We start from the raw sequence: 21,099 nt of genomic DNA, 5'->3' as shown, positions 1-21,099 counted from the left end.
TACTTTAATACAATATAAGTGAATATGTCCAAATTATTATGACTTTTTCAAATGGAAGAACTAGATACATAAAGTGCTTTCATTTCTAAACAGTAACACAAATATGTATGAAAATATCCTCAAATAAAAGGTGACATTATATACTGTTGCCTAATATGAAACATTATATCTCAAATCCAAAATGATGGAGTATAGCACCAAATTTAAAACTGTAAACTTCACTGTCCAAACACATATGGTGTGGACTATGTGTGTCTGGTAAACACATGTGGATCTGCTGAACAGTTATCACTTGTTGACCAACTACAGGAATACTGACCTCATAGTCTCCAGTTTACAGTGGGGATTCCCCAGTCCAGCAGAGAGCAGCTTCACTCCTGAATCCTTCAGGTCATTGTTACTCAGATCCAGCTCTCTCAGGTGTGAGGGGTTTGACTTCAGAGCTGAGATCAGAGAAGCACAGCCTTCCTCTGTGACTCCACAGCCTGACAGCCTGACAGAGTGATCATCATGATTTCACAAACACACTGTTAATTTAACAACAGTAGTGTAGAAGGACAATGGCAGATGCATTTGGTTTATTCTCTTAAACAACATATCGATTCATTTTCCGTCTCCTAGAATTGTATGGTCATATTGTTATACTAATGTGAACATCAATGCATTGATTCAGTAAGTTTTTCAATGTAATATTATATATTATATACATATTATAATACATATATTTCTCTAAACTTAATATTTATTCCTGATGATTAGTTCTTATATGTCATTTGATGTACTCACAGAGCAGCTCTGGAGGCTTTGAATACTGGCAGCAGCCTCAGAAGACCTTCCTCTGATCTGGAGTATTTCTTCAGGTCAAACACATCCAGCTCCTTTTCTGAAGTCAGCAACACAAAGACCAGAGCTGACCACTGTGCAGGTGACAGTTTGGCTTTTGAGCGACTTCCTGATCTCAGGTAGCTTTGGATCTCCTCCACAAGAGAATGGTCATTCAGTTCATTCAGACAGTGGAACAGATTGATGCACCTCTCTGGAGAGGGATTCTCCCTGATCTTCTCCTTGATGTACTTGACTGTTTCTTCATGGCTCTGTGAGCTGCTTCTTGTCTTTGTCAGTAGACCTCGTAAGTGCTTCTGATTGGACTCCAGTGAGAGGCCCAGAAGGAAGCGGAGGAACAGGTCCAGGTTTCCTGTCTCACTTTGTAAGGCTTTATCCACAGCACTCTTGTAGACAGTAACTTTACGCTTGTGTCTGATCATCACAGAAAAGTTGCTGGATGTTGATTGAGGTTTGGCCATTAGATTCTCATTGTTGTTGATGAATGAGAGGAACACATATACAGCAGCCAGAAACTCCTGAATGCTCAGATGCACGAAGCAGTACACCTTGTCCTGGTACAGCCCACATTCCTCTTTAAAGAGCTGTGTGCACAATCCTGAGTACACTGACGCTTCATTGACATCAATGCCAGCCTCTTTCAGGTCTTCTTCATAGAAAATCAGATTGCCATTCACAAGCTGTTGAAAAGCCAGTTTTCCCAGTGACAGAATGCTCTCTTTATTCCAGTGTGGACCTGTCTCTTCTTTCCCAATATACTTTTCATTCTTCTGTTTGGTATGAAACTCCACAAGGTGTATGAACATCTCAGTCAGAGTCTTGGGCATCTCTTCTCTCTTATGTTTCAGCATGTGTTCAAGGACTATTGCAGAAATCCAACAGAAGACTGGAATGTGGCACATGATGTGGAGGCTCCTTGATGTCTTTATGTGTGAGATTATTCTGCTGGCCAGGTCCTCATCACTGAATCTCTTCCTGAAGTACTCATCCTTCTGTGGGTCATTGAACCCTCGTACCTCTGTCACCTGGTCAACACACACTGAAGGGATCTTATTGGCTGCTGCAGGTCGGGTAGTTATCCAGAGGAGAGCAGAGGGAAGCAGATTTCCCTTGATGAGATTTGTCAGCAGAACATCCACTGAGGTTGACTCTGTGACGTCACAACAAATCTTGTTCTTCTGGAAGTCTAGGGGCAGTCGGCACTCATCCAGACCATCAAAGATGAACAGAACTTTGTATTTGTCGTAGTTGGAGATTCTTGATTCTTTGGTTTCCATTGAGAAGTGATTGAGAAGTTCAATCAAAGTGTGTTTATCCCCGTTCATCAAATTCAGCTCCCGAAAAGGGAATGAAAATACAAATTGGACATCCTGATTAGCTTTTCCTTCAGCCCAGTCCAGAATGAACTTCTGCACAGAGACTGTTTTTCCAATGCCAGCGACTCCCTTTGTCAGCACAGTTCTGATAAGTTTTTCTTGTCCAGTTAAGGGTTTGAAGATGTCGTTACATTTGATTGCAGTCTCTGGTCTTGCTTGTTTCCTGGTTGTTGTCTCAATCTGTCTCAGCTCATGTTCATTATTGACCTCTCCTGTTCCACCCTCAGTGATGTAGAGCTCTGTGTACATCTTATTGAGAAGTGTTGGGTTTCCTTGTTTAGCGATCCCCTCAAATACACATTGAAACTTCTTCTTTAGATTAGATTTGAGTTCACGTTGGCAAATCACAGCAAGTGCATCTGAATGAAGAAATAACACAGAGGATATTAATATTACATCTGTTTTAATGCCTACAGTATTCTAGGACTGTTATAACATTTAAAATTATAATCATTTCTTCGCTTAACTGACTGTATAAATGTGTAAATGTTTTCATAATGCATTACACACTGGTGTGACTGATTAAATTATTATTGGTATTATCTCTCTCTCTCTCTCTCTCTCTCTCTCTCTCTCTCTCTCTCTCCCCCTCTCTCTCTCTCTCTCAACACAACACATCCCTGCTGCTACTTGATGAGGTCACTAGGTGTTGTGTTAAGGCTGCTACAATATCACTGAGTTACACAGCTACTTTAGCTGTACTTTAGCTACAGCTTTTAAATGTTATAAAACAGCATTCAACATGAGGCAGACAGCTCTTACTTTTCTCCAGTGTGTCAGCAAGCTCCTTCTGGTTCATTTTCCTCAGGACGTGCAGTGTGATCTTCAGAGCCCCCTCTCTGGCACTGCTCTCCTGCTTCTCATCTTCAGCATCCACCACTTCCTTATCCTGCTTCTGACTCTCAAAGCCTTCTGGGAGTTCTGTACTAAGAATCCTCTTGAACATATTCAGCTCGTTCTTCACAAATGTCATAATATTCTCTTCAAGCAACTGAAATAAATCAAGTAAATAAGTTAATCAAGAGACTAAATGCTTTCTCATTAACACATTAATGAATGATTGACAGATCAACTTTACTTGAGGTAAACAAAAACAAATGTACATAACAGGACCACATACACTGAATATGGAGGCCAGGTCGGTTTGATGACTCTGGGAAGACTGACCACTGATAATCTCTGACTCTGATCTCTCCTGTTGGTTTCTGTGGACAAAACATGAGATTACATCTCCTCATCCAGGGAGTACACACACACACACACACACACACTCACACTCACACTCACACACACACACACACACACACACACACACACACACACACACACACACACACACACACACACACACACACACACATACACATACATACAGGGAGGGAATGTAGTGTTGGTTTAATATTGTTTTAGGACTATGAAAATGGAAAAAGGGATTAGCCTATGGATTATGAAAACAACCAAAATAAATGGGAAAATGGGAGAGGAGAAATGACTAGAGACAGTGTTGTTTAACTCACTGACCATGACCCATGAGTTCTTCTTACCTTTGTTCACTAGAAGAGTCTCCCTCTCTGAAGTTTATAGGTTTACCCATAGACTTGTCACTCTTCATGGACACACAGCTGGGTACAGGGGAGGCTGGTCTCTCCTGCTTGATTGGACTTCAACACAACAGAGACAAACATTACATCTCTCATCTACTCTGAGCTCAGATAGGGAAACAAGAGTTTCATTCCAAAACGCTATATATCCATTTTCAGAAATTTTCATAAATTAGCTTCTATTGTTTAAAGAAATGATCAAATAAATGGTTGTGTTTTCTCACTAGCTAATCATGGCATAGTGTTGTTCAATGACAGACATGTGTTTGTTTAAAATCGATCACTTAATAGCTTAATTTCAGAGAGACAAATGTTTTTTTTGCAAAATGCTATATATCTGCCTCACTCTCAGAGAAATAAGTAGTACTGCTAGATTTTACACAGTTAAATGTAACAAATAACTACATTTTTAATAAAGAACTGTACAAATGATACACTTGTGACATCAATATTTAAATATTTAAAAAAAAATAATTCAAAACAGTAATATGAGATCTGTATGTAAAACATTTACATTTTATTTTTTAGTCAATTAGTCATTTAACATTTAGCAGATGTTTTTCATTCAGGGTCCGGATTCCCAAAAGCATTTTAAGGCCAAATTCATCATTAGAACCTTCGTAGGAGCATTGTTAAATCTCTGAGCTGTTTCCCAAAACCATCGTTATTAACGTTGCACTTGAAAACACTCATATTCTAACACCTGCCTCAGACCACTTGTAGAACAGCCAAGTGCGTCGTTAGATGCTTGTTTGCCCTCCCGCGTCACTTTATACACAGAAGATCTCCGCTAAACATAGAATCACATGGTTTATCCGTCTCTTTTTGACCACCTATACATTCAGAACAAAGTTGAATACAAATACAAAGTTGCAAATGTCTTTGCAATTGATTCAAACAAGGGAAGTACACAAATGATGCTTCAAATGAAAACTGAGATGACTGCATTAAAATATAAACAGTAGGCTATAGGCCTATTTCAATCATATTGAAATATATTTCATGTTCTATTTTGCTACTGTCTGTAAATTGTCTCAATATATTTCATGATGTGTAGCCTAACATGTGCACAATGTGCCGAATCTGTGCAGCCGTAAGTAGTAATATCTTTCTAGAAGCTGATCCGTGGTCAGTATTGTGAAATAATTATAATGCTATGGAAAGATTTGAATGGTCAAAACTGATCCGAGAGCTGCGCTCCCCTTCTTCCGATCCTATCAGTGTCGATACATGCTCCACCAGACGTGACTGATCCAGTTTCTGCTGGTCTGCCTGCGGATATGGAACTCTGACCTGTTCAACGGACGTGCAACCTTGTCCCGAACCTGCTGTTTCGACCCTCTCTCTCTCTCTACCACTCCTGCTGTCTCGACCTCTGAATGCTCGGCTATGATAAGCCAACTGACATTTACTCCTGAGGTGCTGACCTGTTGCAACCTCTGTAACCACTGTGATTATTATTTGACCCTGCTGGTCATCTATGAACATTTGAAAATCTTGAAGAACGATCTGGCCTTAATGGCCATATCCTCTTATAATCTCCACCAAGCACAGAAAGAAGAGGACTGGCCACCCCTCAGAGCCTGGTTCCTCTCTAGGTTTCTTCCTAGGTTCCTGCCTTTCTAGGGAGTTTTTCCTAGCCACCGTGCTTCTACATCTGCATTGCTTGCTCTTTGGGGTTTTAGACTGGGTTTCTATATAAGCACTTTGTGACAACTGCTGATGTAAAAAAATATATAATTGTGGTACACATATGAAGCAGACCAGGCCAGGGTTTAGGGTTTGAGAAGTCAAAGAAGTAAAAATGACTTCCTTAGTTGTTAGTAAAACATTTTTTAACTCAGCATTGTTGGTTAAGGGCTCGTAAGTAAGCATTTCACAGTAAGGTCTACACCTGTTGTATTCGGTGCATGTGACAAATCTAATTTGGATTGATTGATTTGTTCATTTTATAAATGTTCTGTCTTTAGTAGTTGAACACATTATTACTTCAACCTCGTGAAAGTGACAAACTGACACGTTTTCATGTTAGTCAAAAACAACTTTATATGGAAGGAGTGCCTTTGATTTGTCGGCCTGCACATGCGCAGTTCGGCGTGAGACGACCGTTCGGCGTGAGACGACTGCTCGACCTGATGACATGTTTTTACGCATGACCTTCAAATTAAATTAAATGAAATTGTATGTCACATGCGCCGAATACAACAGTGGTACACTTTACCGTGAAATGCTTACTTACGAGCCCTTTCCCAACAATTTAGTTAAAAAGTAACAAAAATTAGCTAAATAAAAAAAGGAAATAGTAACATAATAAAATAATAATAATGAGGCTATAAGGAGTACTGAGTCAACGTGCAGGGGTACCAGGTAGTTGAGGTAATATGTACATGTAGGTAGGGTTAAAAGTGACTAGGCAATCAGGATAGAGATTACATCTCCTCATCCAGGGAGTGCACACACACTCACACACACACACACACACACACACACACACACACACACACACACACACACACACACACACACACACACACACACACACACACAGGGAGGGAATGTTGTGTTTGTTTAATATTGTTTCAGGACTATGAAAATTGAAAAAAATATTATTCTATGGATTATGAAAACAACAAAAATAAATGGTAAAATGGGAGAGGAGAAATGACTAGAGACAGTGTTGTTTAACTCACTGACCATGACCCATGAGTTCTTCTTACCTTTGTTCACTAGAAAAGTCTCCCTCTCTAAAGAATATAGGACGTTCCATAGACCGGTCACTCTTCATGGACACACAGCTGGGTACAGGGGAGGCTGGTCTCTCCTGCTTGATTGGGCTTCAACACAACAGAGACAAACATTACGTCTCTCATCTACTCTGAGCTCAGATGGGGAAACAAGAGTTTCATTCCAAAACGCTATATATCCATTTTCAGAAATGTTGGTCAATTAGCTTTTATTGCTTAAATAAATTATTAAACCACTACAAGGCTTTATAAAGGTGTCTAAAGTGTGTAATTTCCACTTTAAAATGTCAGACTTGATTTTCCCTGATGAAAAATGCATGAACCCCTACAGAAAATATCCCTTAATTATAATCCACCTAAAAATACACATTTGCTATTGCTGCAGGATTATATTCCTGCTGTGAGAAACTGGATAAAATTAAGATATGGCATCTGTAAATGCATTCATCTTAAGGTAGCTAGGTGAGACGACCACGTATCACAGTCAAATATACAGGATACGAACATTACATTCCAGCTAAACAATGGTTTTAAATCACATCTCAAATCTACAATAGTTACATTGAAGGTACCTATTAGTAATCATTTCTGATGAAAAATCACAAATGTGATTTTCTTTTCTCCTATATAGCATTTTCTAATATAAATTTTTAAACAATATTTTCAGCTCACCTCTTAGTTTTGGTGTCATGTTCCCCAAAGAGACTCATTTTAGAGGCAGGGCCCCCCTCCTCTCTCTCTCCCCAGAGAGACTCATTTTAGAGGCAGGGCCCTCCTCCTCTCTCGATCCAGAGAGACCCATTTGAGCACTGACCCCTAAACATGAGATCAAGCATGTTGGTTGTGGTGAACACAGTGACAACTAAATATTGAATGTCAATTGTTCTATTTTATTCATTATCTCTCAGAAATAAAACATTAACTAACAGACACATCCAAACAGTCAGGTGATTTAATGCAATGACTTTTTCTAGCCCAATGACTCCGCCAAACCCACCAACAAGGCCTGAAAACTAGGCCAAAACATAGCCCCTGATAGGCCTACATCTTATTTCAGATAGCCTCCAGTAGCCTGGGCAACATGTAGGCAAGATGTAAGCTGAATGATTTAGCAGCTTGCTTAGTTCAAATTGACAGACTAATTTATTTAACATGAATAGCAAGGCGATTTTGAGGTAGGAAGTGCTTCTGTTGCCCAGTAGCCTGCTGGAATAGGCTACTGAGGATGGGGTCGTAATTTCAATCACTGAATCAAATATTAATAATATGGATATGAACTGAATAGGCCTATGCTTGTCAACAACAGCCAGGTTATTTCTTTACCTGTAGCCTACTCTGACTGACTGTTACCTTCAATTACATTTTACATTTTAGTCATTTAGCAGACGCTCTTATCCAGAGCGACTTACATGAGCAATTAGGGTTAAGTGCCTTGCTTAAGGGCACATCGACAGATTTTTCACCTAGTCGGCTCGGGGATTAGAACCAGCGACCTTTCGGTTACTGGCACAACGCTCTTACCCACTAAGCTACCTGCCGCCCTTCAATCTAATGCATTCTAACATCTGATCAGCAATTGAGATAGAACTGTGACCATGGTGACACTTTAACTTCCAATTGAATTAACTAAACACGGCCATTATTAATTGCATAATAACACAAGGCTACAACAACAATAAACTGAAGTTAAAGGCTATTTATTACATCTGTTTGCCAGCTCCAGGTTGGCTACACAAGTGGCACAAAATGATTTGCAACGACTTCAGTCATTTCAACATATTTATAGTATAAAACGGTAGACTACAGTAGCCTACATAGGCATACAAATGAATAGGCTACTTGAATAGGCCTCTGCTCTTGTCCTTCTAGACCTGTCTGCTGCCTTCTAGACCTGTCTGCTGCCTTCGATACTGTGAACCATCAGATCCTCCTCTCCACCCTCTCCGAGCTGGGCATCTCCGGCGCGGCTCACTCCTGGATTGCGTCCTACCTGACCGGTCGCTCCTACCAAGTGGCGTGGCGAGAAGCTGTCTCCGCACCACGTGCTCTCACCACTGGTGTCCCCCAAGGCTCAGTTCTAGGCCCTCTCCTTTTCTCCCTATACACCAAGTCACTTGGCTCTGTCATATCCTCACATGGTCTCTCCTATCATTGCTACGCTGACGATACACAACTAATCTTCTCCTTTCCCCCTTCTGATAACCAGGTGGCGAATCGCATCTCTGCATGTCTGGCAGACATATCAGTATGGATGACGGATCACCACCTCAAGCTGAACCCTGGCAAGACGGAGCTGCTCTTCCTCCCGGGGAAGGACTGCCCGTTCCATGATCTCGCCATCACGGTTGACAACTCCGCTGTGTCCTCCTCCCAGAGTGCGAAGAGCCTAGGCGTGACCCTGGACAACACCCTGTCGTTCTCCGCCAACATCAAGGCGGTGACCCGCTCCTGCAGGTTCATGCTCTACAACATTCGGAGAGTACGACCCTGCCTTACACAGGAAGCGGCACAGGTCCTAATCCAGGCACTTGTCATCTCCCGTCTGGACTACTGCAACTCGCTGTTGGCTGGCCTCCCTGCCTGTGCCATTAAACCCCTACAACTCATCCAGAATGCCGCAGCCCGTCTGGTGTTCAACCTTCCCAAGTTCTCTCACGTCACCCCCCTCCTCCGCACACTCCACTGGCTTCCAGTTGAAGCTCGCATCCGCTACAAGACCATGGTGCTTGCCTATGGAGCAGTGAGGGGAACGGCACCTCTGTACCTTCAGGCTCTGATCAGTCCCTACACCCAAACGAGGGCATTGCGCTCATCCACCTCTGGCCTGCTGGCTCCCCTTCCTCTGCGGAAGCATAGTTCCCGCTCAGCCCAGTCAAAACTGTTCGCTGCTCTGGCACCCCAATGGTGGAACAAGCTCCCTCACGACGCCAGGACAGCGGAGTCACTCACCACCTTCCGGAGACATTTGAAACCCCACCTCTTTAAGGAATACCTGGGATAGGATAAAGGAATCCTTCTACCCCCCCCCCCCCCCCCCCCAATTGTAAAGTGGTTATCCCACTGGCTATAGGGTGAACGCACCAATTTGTGAGTCGCTCTGGCTAAGAGCGTCTGCTAAATGACGTTAATGTGCCCTTGAGCAAGGCACTTAACCCTAATTGCTCCTGTAAGTCGCTCTGGATAAGAGCGTCTGCTAAATGACTAAAATGTAATGTAAATGTTGATGGTCAATAGATCTTTCATTCTCCACATTTAATGTCAGTTTTATTGTGGAGTTTTTCTCATAACAGAAGCACATGAGGAAGTTCCATAACTTTCATTTCAAATTTCCACTCGAGAGACCCAACAACTGAGCATGTGTAAAAAACTTCGCATGATATGGTTTTCCATAAGCAAAGTCGACATTAGAATGCAGTTTAAACCACCTCCGACATAATGTATCTAACGTGCTCTAGAGCGCCTAAAGTAGTTTTCCTGTGCTTTGTCACCTTATTTCTTGATGCGCATCAGTTCTACAGCGTTAATATGTTTCATGGAATAAGGGTTGTAAAATAGGTGTCTCCTTAATGACAATCTAAATAACATGTAGGCCTACTGATTAGTTTCCACTTTGAAAACTGCTGTCTGTCAGCAACTCAGCTCAAGTGGCAGTTCTACTAACTAGTAATATCGCATTCCAGGTATTCACTCACATACTCTGTCCTTTTAAACAGATTATTGTTCAGAAATACTTAGAAATACTCACTTAATTTTTTTGTTCTCTCCATATAGTGTTTTCTGCTCTGTCGTCTCAAAATGGATCCTGTACAAAAGAACACATTTACTTTCTGTTTCACTCAGCAGTCTCCACACCCTGATAATAAAGTGTTTTATTGGTATCTTCCACTAGATGGCAGTAAACACCTGCTGTAACTAGACTTTACAACAGTAAGTGTTCGGTTTCTTGGTCCTGGTGACTCCTGGGAAGTGTCTCAGAGGAGGATTGCTGACCTAGGATCAGGTCCCCCTGTCCATCTAATCTTATTCATTATGATTGTTTTGTCTCATGTCTCTTTATATTCATATACCCTGGGTACTATGTAGCTGGATTGAAATCACCTTGTTTTATAACCTTCTTTGTTGCTCAGTGGTACTTCAATTGGCCTGACCATGCCCAATTCTTTCACACAGTAATGCTCCAGCATCCACTCAGAGCTTATGCATCTAATGCATTCCTCAAATACTGCAGAGTTGTTAAGCAAGTCCCTGAGATCGTCATGTTCAACCACGTTTATTTGCTTATTTGTAAGATTAAACCTGAGGGGATCACTGTATTGTGTCATAAATGCATCCAAAATGGTTCAGAGGTCCTCAACAATGCTATTCTGTACCGTAGCTGGGATGCTGATTCCTGATTTTCAAAATTAAAAGACAGATATTGATTTTGAGACCTTCAATTAGCTGCTCAGTGTTGATCTCTGTGGCTTGAACATATTCAGCCTCTGGCAGACTCTCTACATCACTCATGTAATCTTCAATGGGATCAGTCCCAGTCTCAAATTCATCATGAGGGCAATTCTCATCTAAGTTGGGGCTTAAAAGCTCTGTGGTTTTGGTAGATGTGTGACTGATAGGCGCTGAAACATCTATTTGTTTTCCCACACCCATTAAGTCCACAGGTAATTAGAAATGTGGTTCATGCTGGTGATAGAGGCCAATATGTGTGAGTCGTCTGGACACAGAGAAAGTATGCTCATTGCAAAGTGGACAATTGAAGAGAGTTGGCATTCTTCAAAAAGATTGTGAACCTTGGAATGATGGGATGGAATCATGGAGATCATTGGTACTCAGCCACTTGCAGACATCATCAAGGGACCAGTCTTCCACAGCCACACTCAAATTAAAGTTGACACATAGCGCAAAAGTGAAATGTATTAGTGTTGAGGCTAAAACAAAACCTATCCCACTCTTTCCAGACAACCACCTTTCCTCCTAATTTGTATTTATGGTTGTTCCATAAAGAAGCAGAGCTTGTCAGGAAAGGTGAAGATGTCTGTCTCTTATTTATCTGACGCCATATTTCTTATTATGGGACATTATGGGATTCTGCAGTCCCACATTTAAGTGTTGACTCAGATAATATGATGCTCCAAATGGGGCATTAAGTTATTCTTCCATGTCAACCCAAATTGGCCTATTAGAGTTCTCAATAAAGAGAGCCTATCTGGGCAGTTATAAAGGCTTCTTGCTATAATTACATGTTAGGGAGCTTTAATCCTCCCTTCTAAGTCTTTACCTGTAATCTAGCTTGGTTCATCCTGGCCCTTTTAATAGTCCAAATGAATCATTTTGTCTATGGTGTTAAAGGTGTAGGCAGGTATGGACAGTGGAAACATGCTGATGATGTAATTCAGTTTAGGAGCTTTAACCATCTTTATAACATGTGGCCTACCCCACAATGAGATTTATAGCTTGTCCCAGTTCTTCAACTGGAGTTGAATTTTGTTCAAACACTGTGTTGATTGATTGATTCACTGTAAATACATTCATTCACCATTCAGTTAGTATTGGAAAAGACTAAAGGAATTACACAGAACACACTATAATCACACTTCAAATACATCCAAATACTTTATAGAGGCTAACCTGTTAGTATATCCATAGTGCTTTAAACATTGTCTTGCTTTGGTCTGAAATACAGAGGACAGAACAATCCGCCCCAATACACCAACCTGAAAGACATAAATTAGACACAAACACAACATAAACAACATGAGTATTCAATATCAAATGCATCTAACTAATCTGATCTGCTTTATGTATTCTTCTTTTTGTCAAGTCGAACATAATCTACATTGGGTCATCTGTGTGTGTGTGTGTGTGTGTGTGTGTGTGTGTGTGTGTGTGTGTGTGTGTGTTACCTGTTCGTGGTGGTTGATACATTTCTCTATCAGAGCTCACAGCTCCCAAACTCTCCACCACTTAACTGGACAGGGGCAGGATAAACCAGGTACTAAAGGGAGGAGGATGGAAGGAGATGGTGAGAAAGTATATCATGGGTTTAAATTACTACAATTTCTCAATATTGAGTCTAGCTAGCTAAAGTTAGCTAACGTTACAGTAACTTTAACTAGCTAGCTACTGTAGCTAACGTTAGCTAAAACGTACCAACATTTATACAACAATTACCAGCTAACATTACAGGCTATGTAGCTTGGCTAGCTAATGAAAAACCAAGAGTACATTACATCATGTATTGTTTTTAAGTTATTTGATAGTAGTTTGATGAATTATTATCTTAGCTAGCGAATAGCTAAGGTTCACTCACCTTTCACGTCAATCCGTTGCAAGTCATCTCTTATTGGTCGCGTCTCTCCAACCATCCGCGCGCTTCCCGCTTCCAGTTGTCTTTTGACCAACGGTCTCAATTTGAATTCTGCGCTGGAGCGCCCTTTACTCACGAGGGCGCTGCTGGTTCCAAACCGAACCCCTCTTTTGAAAAGGCTTCTTCAAAGAACCCCTGAAGTCTACAACGGTTCAACAACGAGCTGATGGCAGAGTATAGGCTTGGAAATTCATCTTAAGGTATATTTTTTACCTTATATTATCCTAAAGGATCCTACAGGAAGCTTTTCTTTTAAGAGTGTAGTTCACTTTTACTCATTTATCTGCAAAACCATGCCTTCCGAGTTGTAAAGGGGTGGCCAGCCACATAATTAGTTTTAAAAGTCTACCATGACAACAACTATCCCATTGACTATATCCAGTAATAGTTTCTTATTGTTCTAGTTAAGATCTCACAACACAGTTACGCTGCTACAATTAAGGCATAAGACATAAGTATATATCATTTGAAAATGCAGACAAAATTGGCTTGAACTTGTCGTGTAATAACAATTTTGAAAAACACTAAAAAGGCTATGTATTCTCCCAAGGTCAATACTTCAAAAAATAATGAATCATAAAATGTTTGTCCTCTGTAGTTGCGTGTCTTTCTTTTTTTGCTGAAATCCATACTTTTTCATTAAACGTTAATGAAATTCAACCACCGACTTTTTGCTCCTTTTTTTTGCAACTGTGTCATTTGAAAATCCAATGACTTAGACCAAGGGCTCCAAATACTCGTTGTCCAATCCAATCACACAATCTACAGATGGGCTGTCAACCAATCAACATTTTGCAGATCATTACAGGCATCAGTAAACACAAAATGTGGCGCATAACTTTATTGACTTGGCACATTTTCTGTCCTGAGACACTGAGAAATAACAACCAGGAAAGATAAATCATAGAAATATATGTTTATTTACATATTACAATAATTGTATAGCCTAGGTTTCATTTACAAACAGACACACTCACTACATTTGTTCCATTATTCACTAAATGATTTATTATTTTCAGTAAACTCTTATTCTATAACATTTATTGTTTTAACATTCACACTGCTAGTTTTACACATTATATTTATATATATATACACACTACCGTCATTTATATAAATATAATATATACCGTATTGGTCCGAATATAAGACGGCCTTTTTTCCCCTCGAAATAGGTCCAAAAAAGTCGGGTCGTCTTATATTCGGGGTCTAGTATTCAGAGCGCAGTTTCTCTTCTTCGGCGCTCCCTTTAAATGTCAATACACATTCGCGGGCACAGATGGCGCCAAAAATTCGTTCCGGACGGAGGGAAGAGGCGTCCTTAACAACCAGCCCGTTACCGGTGTTTAAAGATGGAAAGACAGGCTGACCATTTAGAGACAAGTGGCTCAAAAGTGGGCCAGGTCAATAAACAACAGCGGAGGAGCTATGATGCCAATTTCAAAATAATGGTTGTCAATAAGGCAGAGTCATCTAACAACTGCCAAGCTGCCAAGACATTCGGGGTCACTGAGTGTAATGTAAGAAGATGGCGAGCAGAAAAACAACGTCTAAAAGATGCTAACAGTCAGCGAAAATCCTTCCGTGGTCCTCAAAGTGGTCGTTTCATTGAGGTTGACCGGAGGGTTTTTGAATATGTCAGGGAAAAAAGAAGTGAGGGAATGCCCATTACCAGAGCTGTCATCCAGGTTAAGGCCCTGGAAATCGCCAGAGAGCTCAACATCACTGGATTTAAAGCCAGCCTCGGCTGGTGTCGTAGGATGATGCGGCGTAATGGACTGTCACTTAGACGGAGAACGAGTTTGGCCCAACGCCTGCCGTCAGACTTCGGAGAGAAGCTGCTTTCGTTTCAGCGCTTTGTTATCAACCTGAGGAAGAAGCACTCCTACCCGCTGGATCAGATCGGCAATGCTGATCAGACACCCGTTTATTTCGACATGCCAACATCGGTGACTGTCAATAGAAAGGGAGAAAAGTCTGTGTTGGTGAAATCAACGGGCAACGAGAAGAGCCGCGTCACTGTCATGTTGACATGTCTCGCTGGTGGCAGCAAACTCCCCCCGTATGTCATTCTTAAGCGTAAGACTGTGCCAAAGGACCCAATGCCAGCTGGCATTATTGTGCGCGCCCAGGAGAAGGGCTGGATGGAGTCGGGGCTTGTAGTGGACTGGCTAAAGGTTGTGTGGGGCGCACGCTACGGGGGACTGAGGAAGAGGAGGAACATGCTCGTTCTGGATGCGTTCCGCGGACATCTGACTGAGCCCGTGAAAAGTCAGGTGCGAGCAATGAACGGGGATCTTGTGATCATACCAGGGGGAATGACAAGCCAGCTACAGGTGTTGGACGTAGTTGTGAACAAGCCTTTCAAGGATAACCTGCGAAAAAAATACACAGAGTGGCTCCTGTCTGGCAACCACGCACTCACACCGACCGGGAAAATACAGAAGCCGTCAGTCCGTCTACTGTGTGAATGGATCCTGCATGCATGGGATGCTATTCCCTCACAGAGCATCATCGATGGCTTTAAAAAATGTTGCATCTCAAATGCATTGGACGGCAGCGAGGACGACGTGCTTTGGGAGGAGCCGGTGGAAGCGGAGCAGCTGGGGAGCGATGACAGCGAGAGCGAACACAGCGGGGCAGAGGACGTGTGTGAGGGATAGAGAGACATCGGAGGAGAAGTTTGGCGAATTTTTGTTAAGTTTAGTTAAATGTGTGGCCTGTATTTTCTCTGTTATTTAAAAATGTTGCTTTATTATTGCTTGATATTAATTTTGAATCATACTGTACATAGTTTGCCTTTGTGTTTAATTCACTGTGTTTTTAATATTGTTATTTTAAAATAAAATGAAGTTCTTTGTTCGGCAAATCTAGTCTGCAAATCTGTTTTTCTAAATGTTTGTGTTGAAAAACGGGGGGTCGTCTTATAATCAGGGTCGTCTTATATTCGGACCAATACGGTAATTATCAATATATAACCATATAATAGATATATAGCATTTACTATATAGACACACACACACACACACACACACACACACACACATACATACATACAGTATTGAGAGATAGGGAGAGACAGACAGTTGTGAGGACAATATGTCTGAGAATCAATATGTAGGTTGTAGTTTAGAATGAGTTAAAGGCAGAGGAGGGTACAATAGGACAAGTGTTTTTTCCCTGACCAGTCCTCCTACTGCCAGACCACCGTATCCTGTGTCTCCATCAAAAACGTCATTTCTGTGCCTTGCCGTGCTTGGCCACACTAAGAACCAAGACCCAGAAGAAGGGTAAGAAGAGGACATTGGCTGTTACACCAGCTAAGGAGAAGAAGGTGAGATTGGCTGGAACACCAGCTAAGGAGAAGAGGTGAGATTGGCTGTTACACCAGCTAAGGAGAAGAAGGTGAGATTGGCTGTTACACCAGCTAAGGAGAAGAAGGTGAGATTGGCTGTTACACCAGCTAAGGAGAAGAAGGTGAGATTGGCTGTTACACCCAGCTAAGGAAGAGAAGGTGAGACTGTCTGGAAGACCAACAAAGTCCCCTGTCCCCGAGGTGAAGAGGACACCTCCAGTCTATGGGTCTGGTCCCCTTGCCAGGGCCAGATATTACCTGGATTGCCATCAATACCTCCATGCTTTGTTTATGAGGTCACACGTGAAGAAGTACAAAGAGGACATCATCAAGAGGGAAGGTAGTAGAAGTATGTGATAAGAGTGATTGTTTTTTAGACTTGAGATTATAATTCAGTTGATATGCCATACCATATATCTACAATGTAGGATCATAGGTTTGTGTGATTTCTATGTACTTTCAGAGAATAGAGTTAGTGCAGGAAAAAGATGGTCCCTTGTCCCAACCGGTGGAGACAGAGGTCTTTCAGACCTTTTCCTGGAGTGAGACTCTGGCGTGGGCAGAGGAGAAGGCACCTTTGATGACCACCTGTTAGAGGGCAACCCTTCCCCAGGCCAGAAACCTCAAAGTAGACGTCATCAAAGGTAGAGAAATCACCACAATGTGAGGATTAACCCAATATCATGTTCACACTAGATGTCCAATATCAATCATTTCACAATTGACACGTTGTATATAGTTGTACCGTTTCTATAAATCAATTAGTAAAGTAAGTACGCCTCTGACATGTAAGCCTTTTCCGAGACAAAAGACTAAACTAAGAGAAGAAACCTTTTAATGTCTCCTCTTTTCAGAGACGACTTTCAACGTAAGAAGCAGGACCTCCTTGACAGAGGGACATGGATGGTGCTGTCAATGGCCTTGTTCACCAGCAGGCAAAATAAAAAGAAATTTGTACCAACATGTCTGGAGATGGAGCTGTGGAGGGGAGGATGCTGTGAGAAGATGTTCTTCACTCTGAACTCCATGGCCATCTGCCTATGTTCTGATGCCACTAGAGGACATGTTAACAGGTTGAGGGTCGGCAATGATACCCAGATCATGAAGTGGAAGAAACAGGCTGAGGTAAGTGTGAGTCTTAAACATATGTAAACACAATCTGATTCAGCCTATTTCATAATTCTGTTATTTCAAGGTGATTACACAGGCTACCTTATTTATGAGTACAATGAGTGGTTATTACGTGTATGTCAGTAATGTCAATGTTAATTCCAGACTAAGATATTTAAGAGGAGACTGGCCTATTCACAGGAGGAAACTGTGATGTACGGAACGTTCTCAATGACCTGGGACAATATCCAAGTATGTCCAAAATGTGTGGTCTATCATTCTATTTATTATTGTGATGGTTCAGTAAAACAAGAATATATCTTCCAAATGGCATTTCCCCATATACAGAAAGTATTCAAACCCCTTCCCTTTTTCCACATTTTGTTACGTTACAGCCTTATTAAAAAAAATATATAATAATCCTCATCAATCTACCCACAATACCCCATAATGATGAAGCGAAAACAGGTTTTTAGAAATGTTTGCAAATGTATTAAAAATAAAAACTGAAATGCCTTATTTACAGATGTATTCAGACCCTTTGCTTTGAGACTGGAAATTGAGCTCATGTGCATCCTGTTTCCATTGATCATCCTAGATATGTCTTTACAACCTAAATTGTATGGATACGTAATACATAAAAATGTACGCAAAAATAAAATGCAAAAATGCAAATGAAATGTTCTCGTTATTTGAAATGGGTGAATTATTGTTATGGTCATCAAAGAGGCCAGAAGGATGGCTGAGCAGCTGATTAAAAACATGTATTATACCCCCTCTAACCCAGGGTCATGTATTATACCCCCTCTAACCCAGGGTCATGTATTATACCCCCTCTAACCCAGGGTCATGTATTATAATCCCTCTAACCCAGGGTCATGTATTATAATCCCTCTAACCCAGGGTCATGTATTATACCCCCTCTAACCCAGGGTCATGTATTATACCCCCTCTAACCCAGGGTCATGTATTATACCCCCTCTAACCCAGGGTCATGTATTATACCCCCTCTAACCCAGGGTCATGTATTATACCCCCTCTAACCCAGGGTCATGTATTATACCCCCTCTAACCCAGGGTCATGTATTATACCCCCTCTAACCCAGGGTCATGTATTATACCCCCTCTAACCCAGGGTCATGTATTATACCCCCTCTAACCCAGGGTCATGTATTATACCCCCTCTAACCCAGGGTCATGTATTATACCCCCTCTAACCCAGGGTCATGTATTATACCCCCTCTAACCCAGGGTCATGTATTATACCCCCTCTAACCCAGGGTCATGTATTATACCCCCTCTAACCCAGGGTCATGTATTATACCCCCTCTAACCTAGGGTCATGTATTATACCCCCTCTAACCCAGGGTCATGTATTATACCCCCTCTAACCCAGGGTCATGTATTATACCCCCTCTAACCCAGGGTCATGTATTATACCCCCTCTAACCCAGGGTCATGTATTATACCCCCTCTAACCCAGGGTCATGTATTATACCCCCTCTAACCTAGGGTCATGTATTATACCCCCTCTAACCCAGGGTCATGTATTATACCCCCTCTAACCCAGGGTCATGTATTATACCCCCTCTAACCCAGGGTCATGTATTATACCCCCTCTATCCCAGGGTCATGTATTATACCCCCTCTAACCCAGGGTCATGTATTATACCCCCTCTAACCCAGGGTCATGTATTATACCCCCTCTAACCCAGGGTCATGTATTATACCCCCTCTAACCCAGGGTCATGTATTATACCCCCTCTAACCCAGGGTCTTTGGGTGGGAAGGAGAGGTTCCAGACAGCTACAGCTGAAGAAACAGGCCGCAGGTTAAACGATGACCAAGTGACCGATTGGCTAGCAGAGCAGGATGCTTACACTTTGCATAAACCTGTGCGAAAAACAATTTTCATCGAAATATAGTTTTTTTCTATTCATCCCTTGTCACAGTTTCAGGCTGATCTATGTGACATGCAGGCACTTGCCGATAAAAATGATGGAGATCGATACATGCTAACGGTTATAGACGTTTTACTCTAAAATAGCTTTTGTAAGGGTCTTAAAAAATAAGAGTGGGGCAGAGGAGACTCGGGCCCTTGACTCCATCTTGGAGGAAGGAGGAGCACCCAAGAAAGTACAGACTGACGGGGGTAAAGAATTTTTCAGAAACTCGTGAAGAAGCACAATATCGTGCATTTTGCTACAGGGTCGGATTTGAAAGCTTCAGTGGTCGAACGCTTTAACGGGACTTTGAAGGAGAGGATGGGGAAATACTTTACGGCTCACAACACCCGTAGATATGTGGCTATAGTTCAAGATTTAGTAAAGGGGTATAACTACAGCTACCACAAGAGTGTCCGTATGAAGCCCTGTGAGGTGTCTTTGGATAACTCTTTTCATGTCTTTAAAAATCTGTATGGGTTGATCCCCTTCACCGTAAGAAAGACATTGATTTTAAATTCATAGTTGGTGACTTGGTACGTATCTCCAAGTTGAGGGGTGTTTTTAGACAAAACATATGAGCAAGGTTACAGCGATGAGCTGTTCACAGTTACAGAATGTTCACCCCGTATACCTCCTGTCTACAAGTTAAAAGATTATGATGGGGAGCATATAGAGGGGTCCTTTTACGAGAAGGAAGTCCAGAAGGTAAAGATGGGTAAAGACAAAGTCGTTCATGTGGAGAAGATTCTGGATCAAAAGAGAGAAAAGGGGAAAAAATGGGTATTAGAGGAAGAGGTCGTCGAGGCAGGGGGCGTAAACTTAAACCCCAATGCATGATAAACACACTTCCATTCCAGTGTACACTGGAGTGCATCATGGAGCACAGTGGATTTTACCCGACTCTCCCCAGTAATTCGTCTGCAGATATATATAGGAATAACACAAGTTTGGATTTTACAACCAATTTTCCAAAACCTATCGAGTTATCAGAGGCCTGGGAAGTAGGTCTCAGCGAGATTACATACCCCCATAGTTGGTATAATGTCAAGGAAAAAGACTGTGATTTTTATTTTTAAAGGATATCTGAACCCCCTAAACCTGTTCAGCTTTAAAAAAGGATTCTGTAGAACTGTAGAGAGGATGGTCTTTGAGATGAACGGCCTCCTAGCCCTGAATCATATGAAAATAGTGTTGACCTACAACCCTATTCAACAACGTGTATAAATCACAGGGGGTGATGAGCTAGCTATACAGACCAGTGGTCATTTATCCTCCATGTTGGGGACGACGCCCAATAAAGGGGTGGCTGTGACAGATAGATTATTCCCATACCCTGTGGATATACATGCAGGGTTTTACACCATGTTTGTGCATACCGACATCATATCCTATCAAAGGGTAGGAGACAGTTATGTACCCCTCCTGAGAACAGTTCATATAGATGGCAAGGATGGGGATGCAGTCAGTGTTAACTATGACAAGCCACACTATGTAACTGTAAGCAAGAAATATATTGAAAACATTCAGCTTGAGATCAAAACGGATCAGAACCAAAATATAGAGTTTACTTCTGGAAAAGTGATTGTAAATCTCCACTTTAGACCTGTCAAAGCTTCTCTACATATCTAATAAAAACAAAAACAATAATAATAATAATAATAATAATAATAATAATAAAACATATATATTTCAATACAAAATCAAAATGGTTATGGTAGACAAATACCATCTCGATCCTAACCACTATGTATCATACTATG

General features: G+C 41.6%; 1 protein-coding gene across 1 annotated transcript; it reads right to left on the bottom strand.

Moving 5' to 3' along the window:
- Window positions 1-303: 303 nt before the first annotated feature.
- Window positions 304-12,926, bottom strand: LOC311117901 (NLR family CARD domain-containing protein 3-like; the record flags this gene model as incomplete). Its single annotated transcript, XM_084192802.1, has 3 exons — window positions 304-493; window positions 787-2,578; window positions 12,872-12,926. The coding sequence occupies 3 exons, from the start codon at window positions 12,924-12,926 to the stop codon at window positions 304-306; spliced, it is 2,037 nt and encodes a 678-aa protein (XP_084048928.1).
- Between the last annotated feature and the right edge of the window lie 8,173 nt (window positions 12,927-21,099).

Source organism: Coregonus lavaretus, assembly GCF_964263955.1.
Source record: "Coregonus lavaretus genome assembly, contig: HAP1_SCAFFOLD_1532, whole genome shotgun sequence".
Lineage (NCBI taxonomy): Eukaryota > Metazoa > Chordata > Actinopteri > Salmoniformes > Salmonidae > Coregonus > Coregonus lavaretus.
This window is presented reverse-complemented; position numbering and strand designations above follow the sequence as displayed.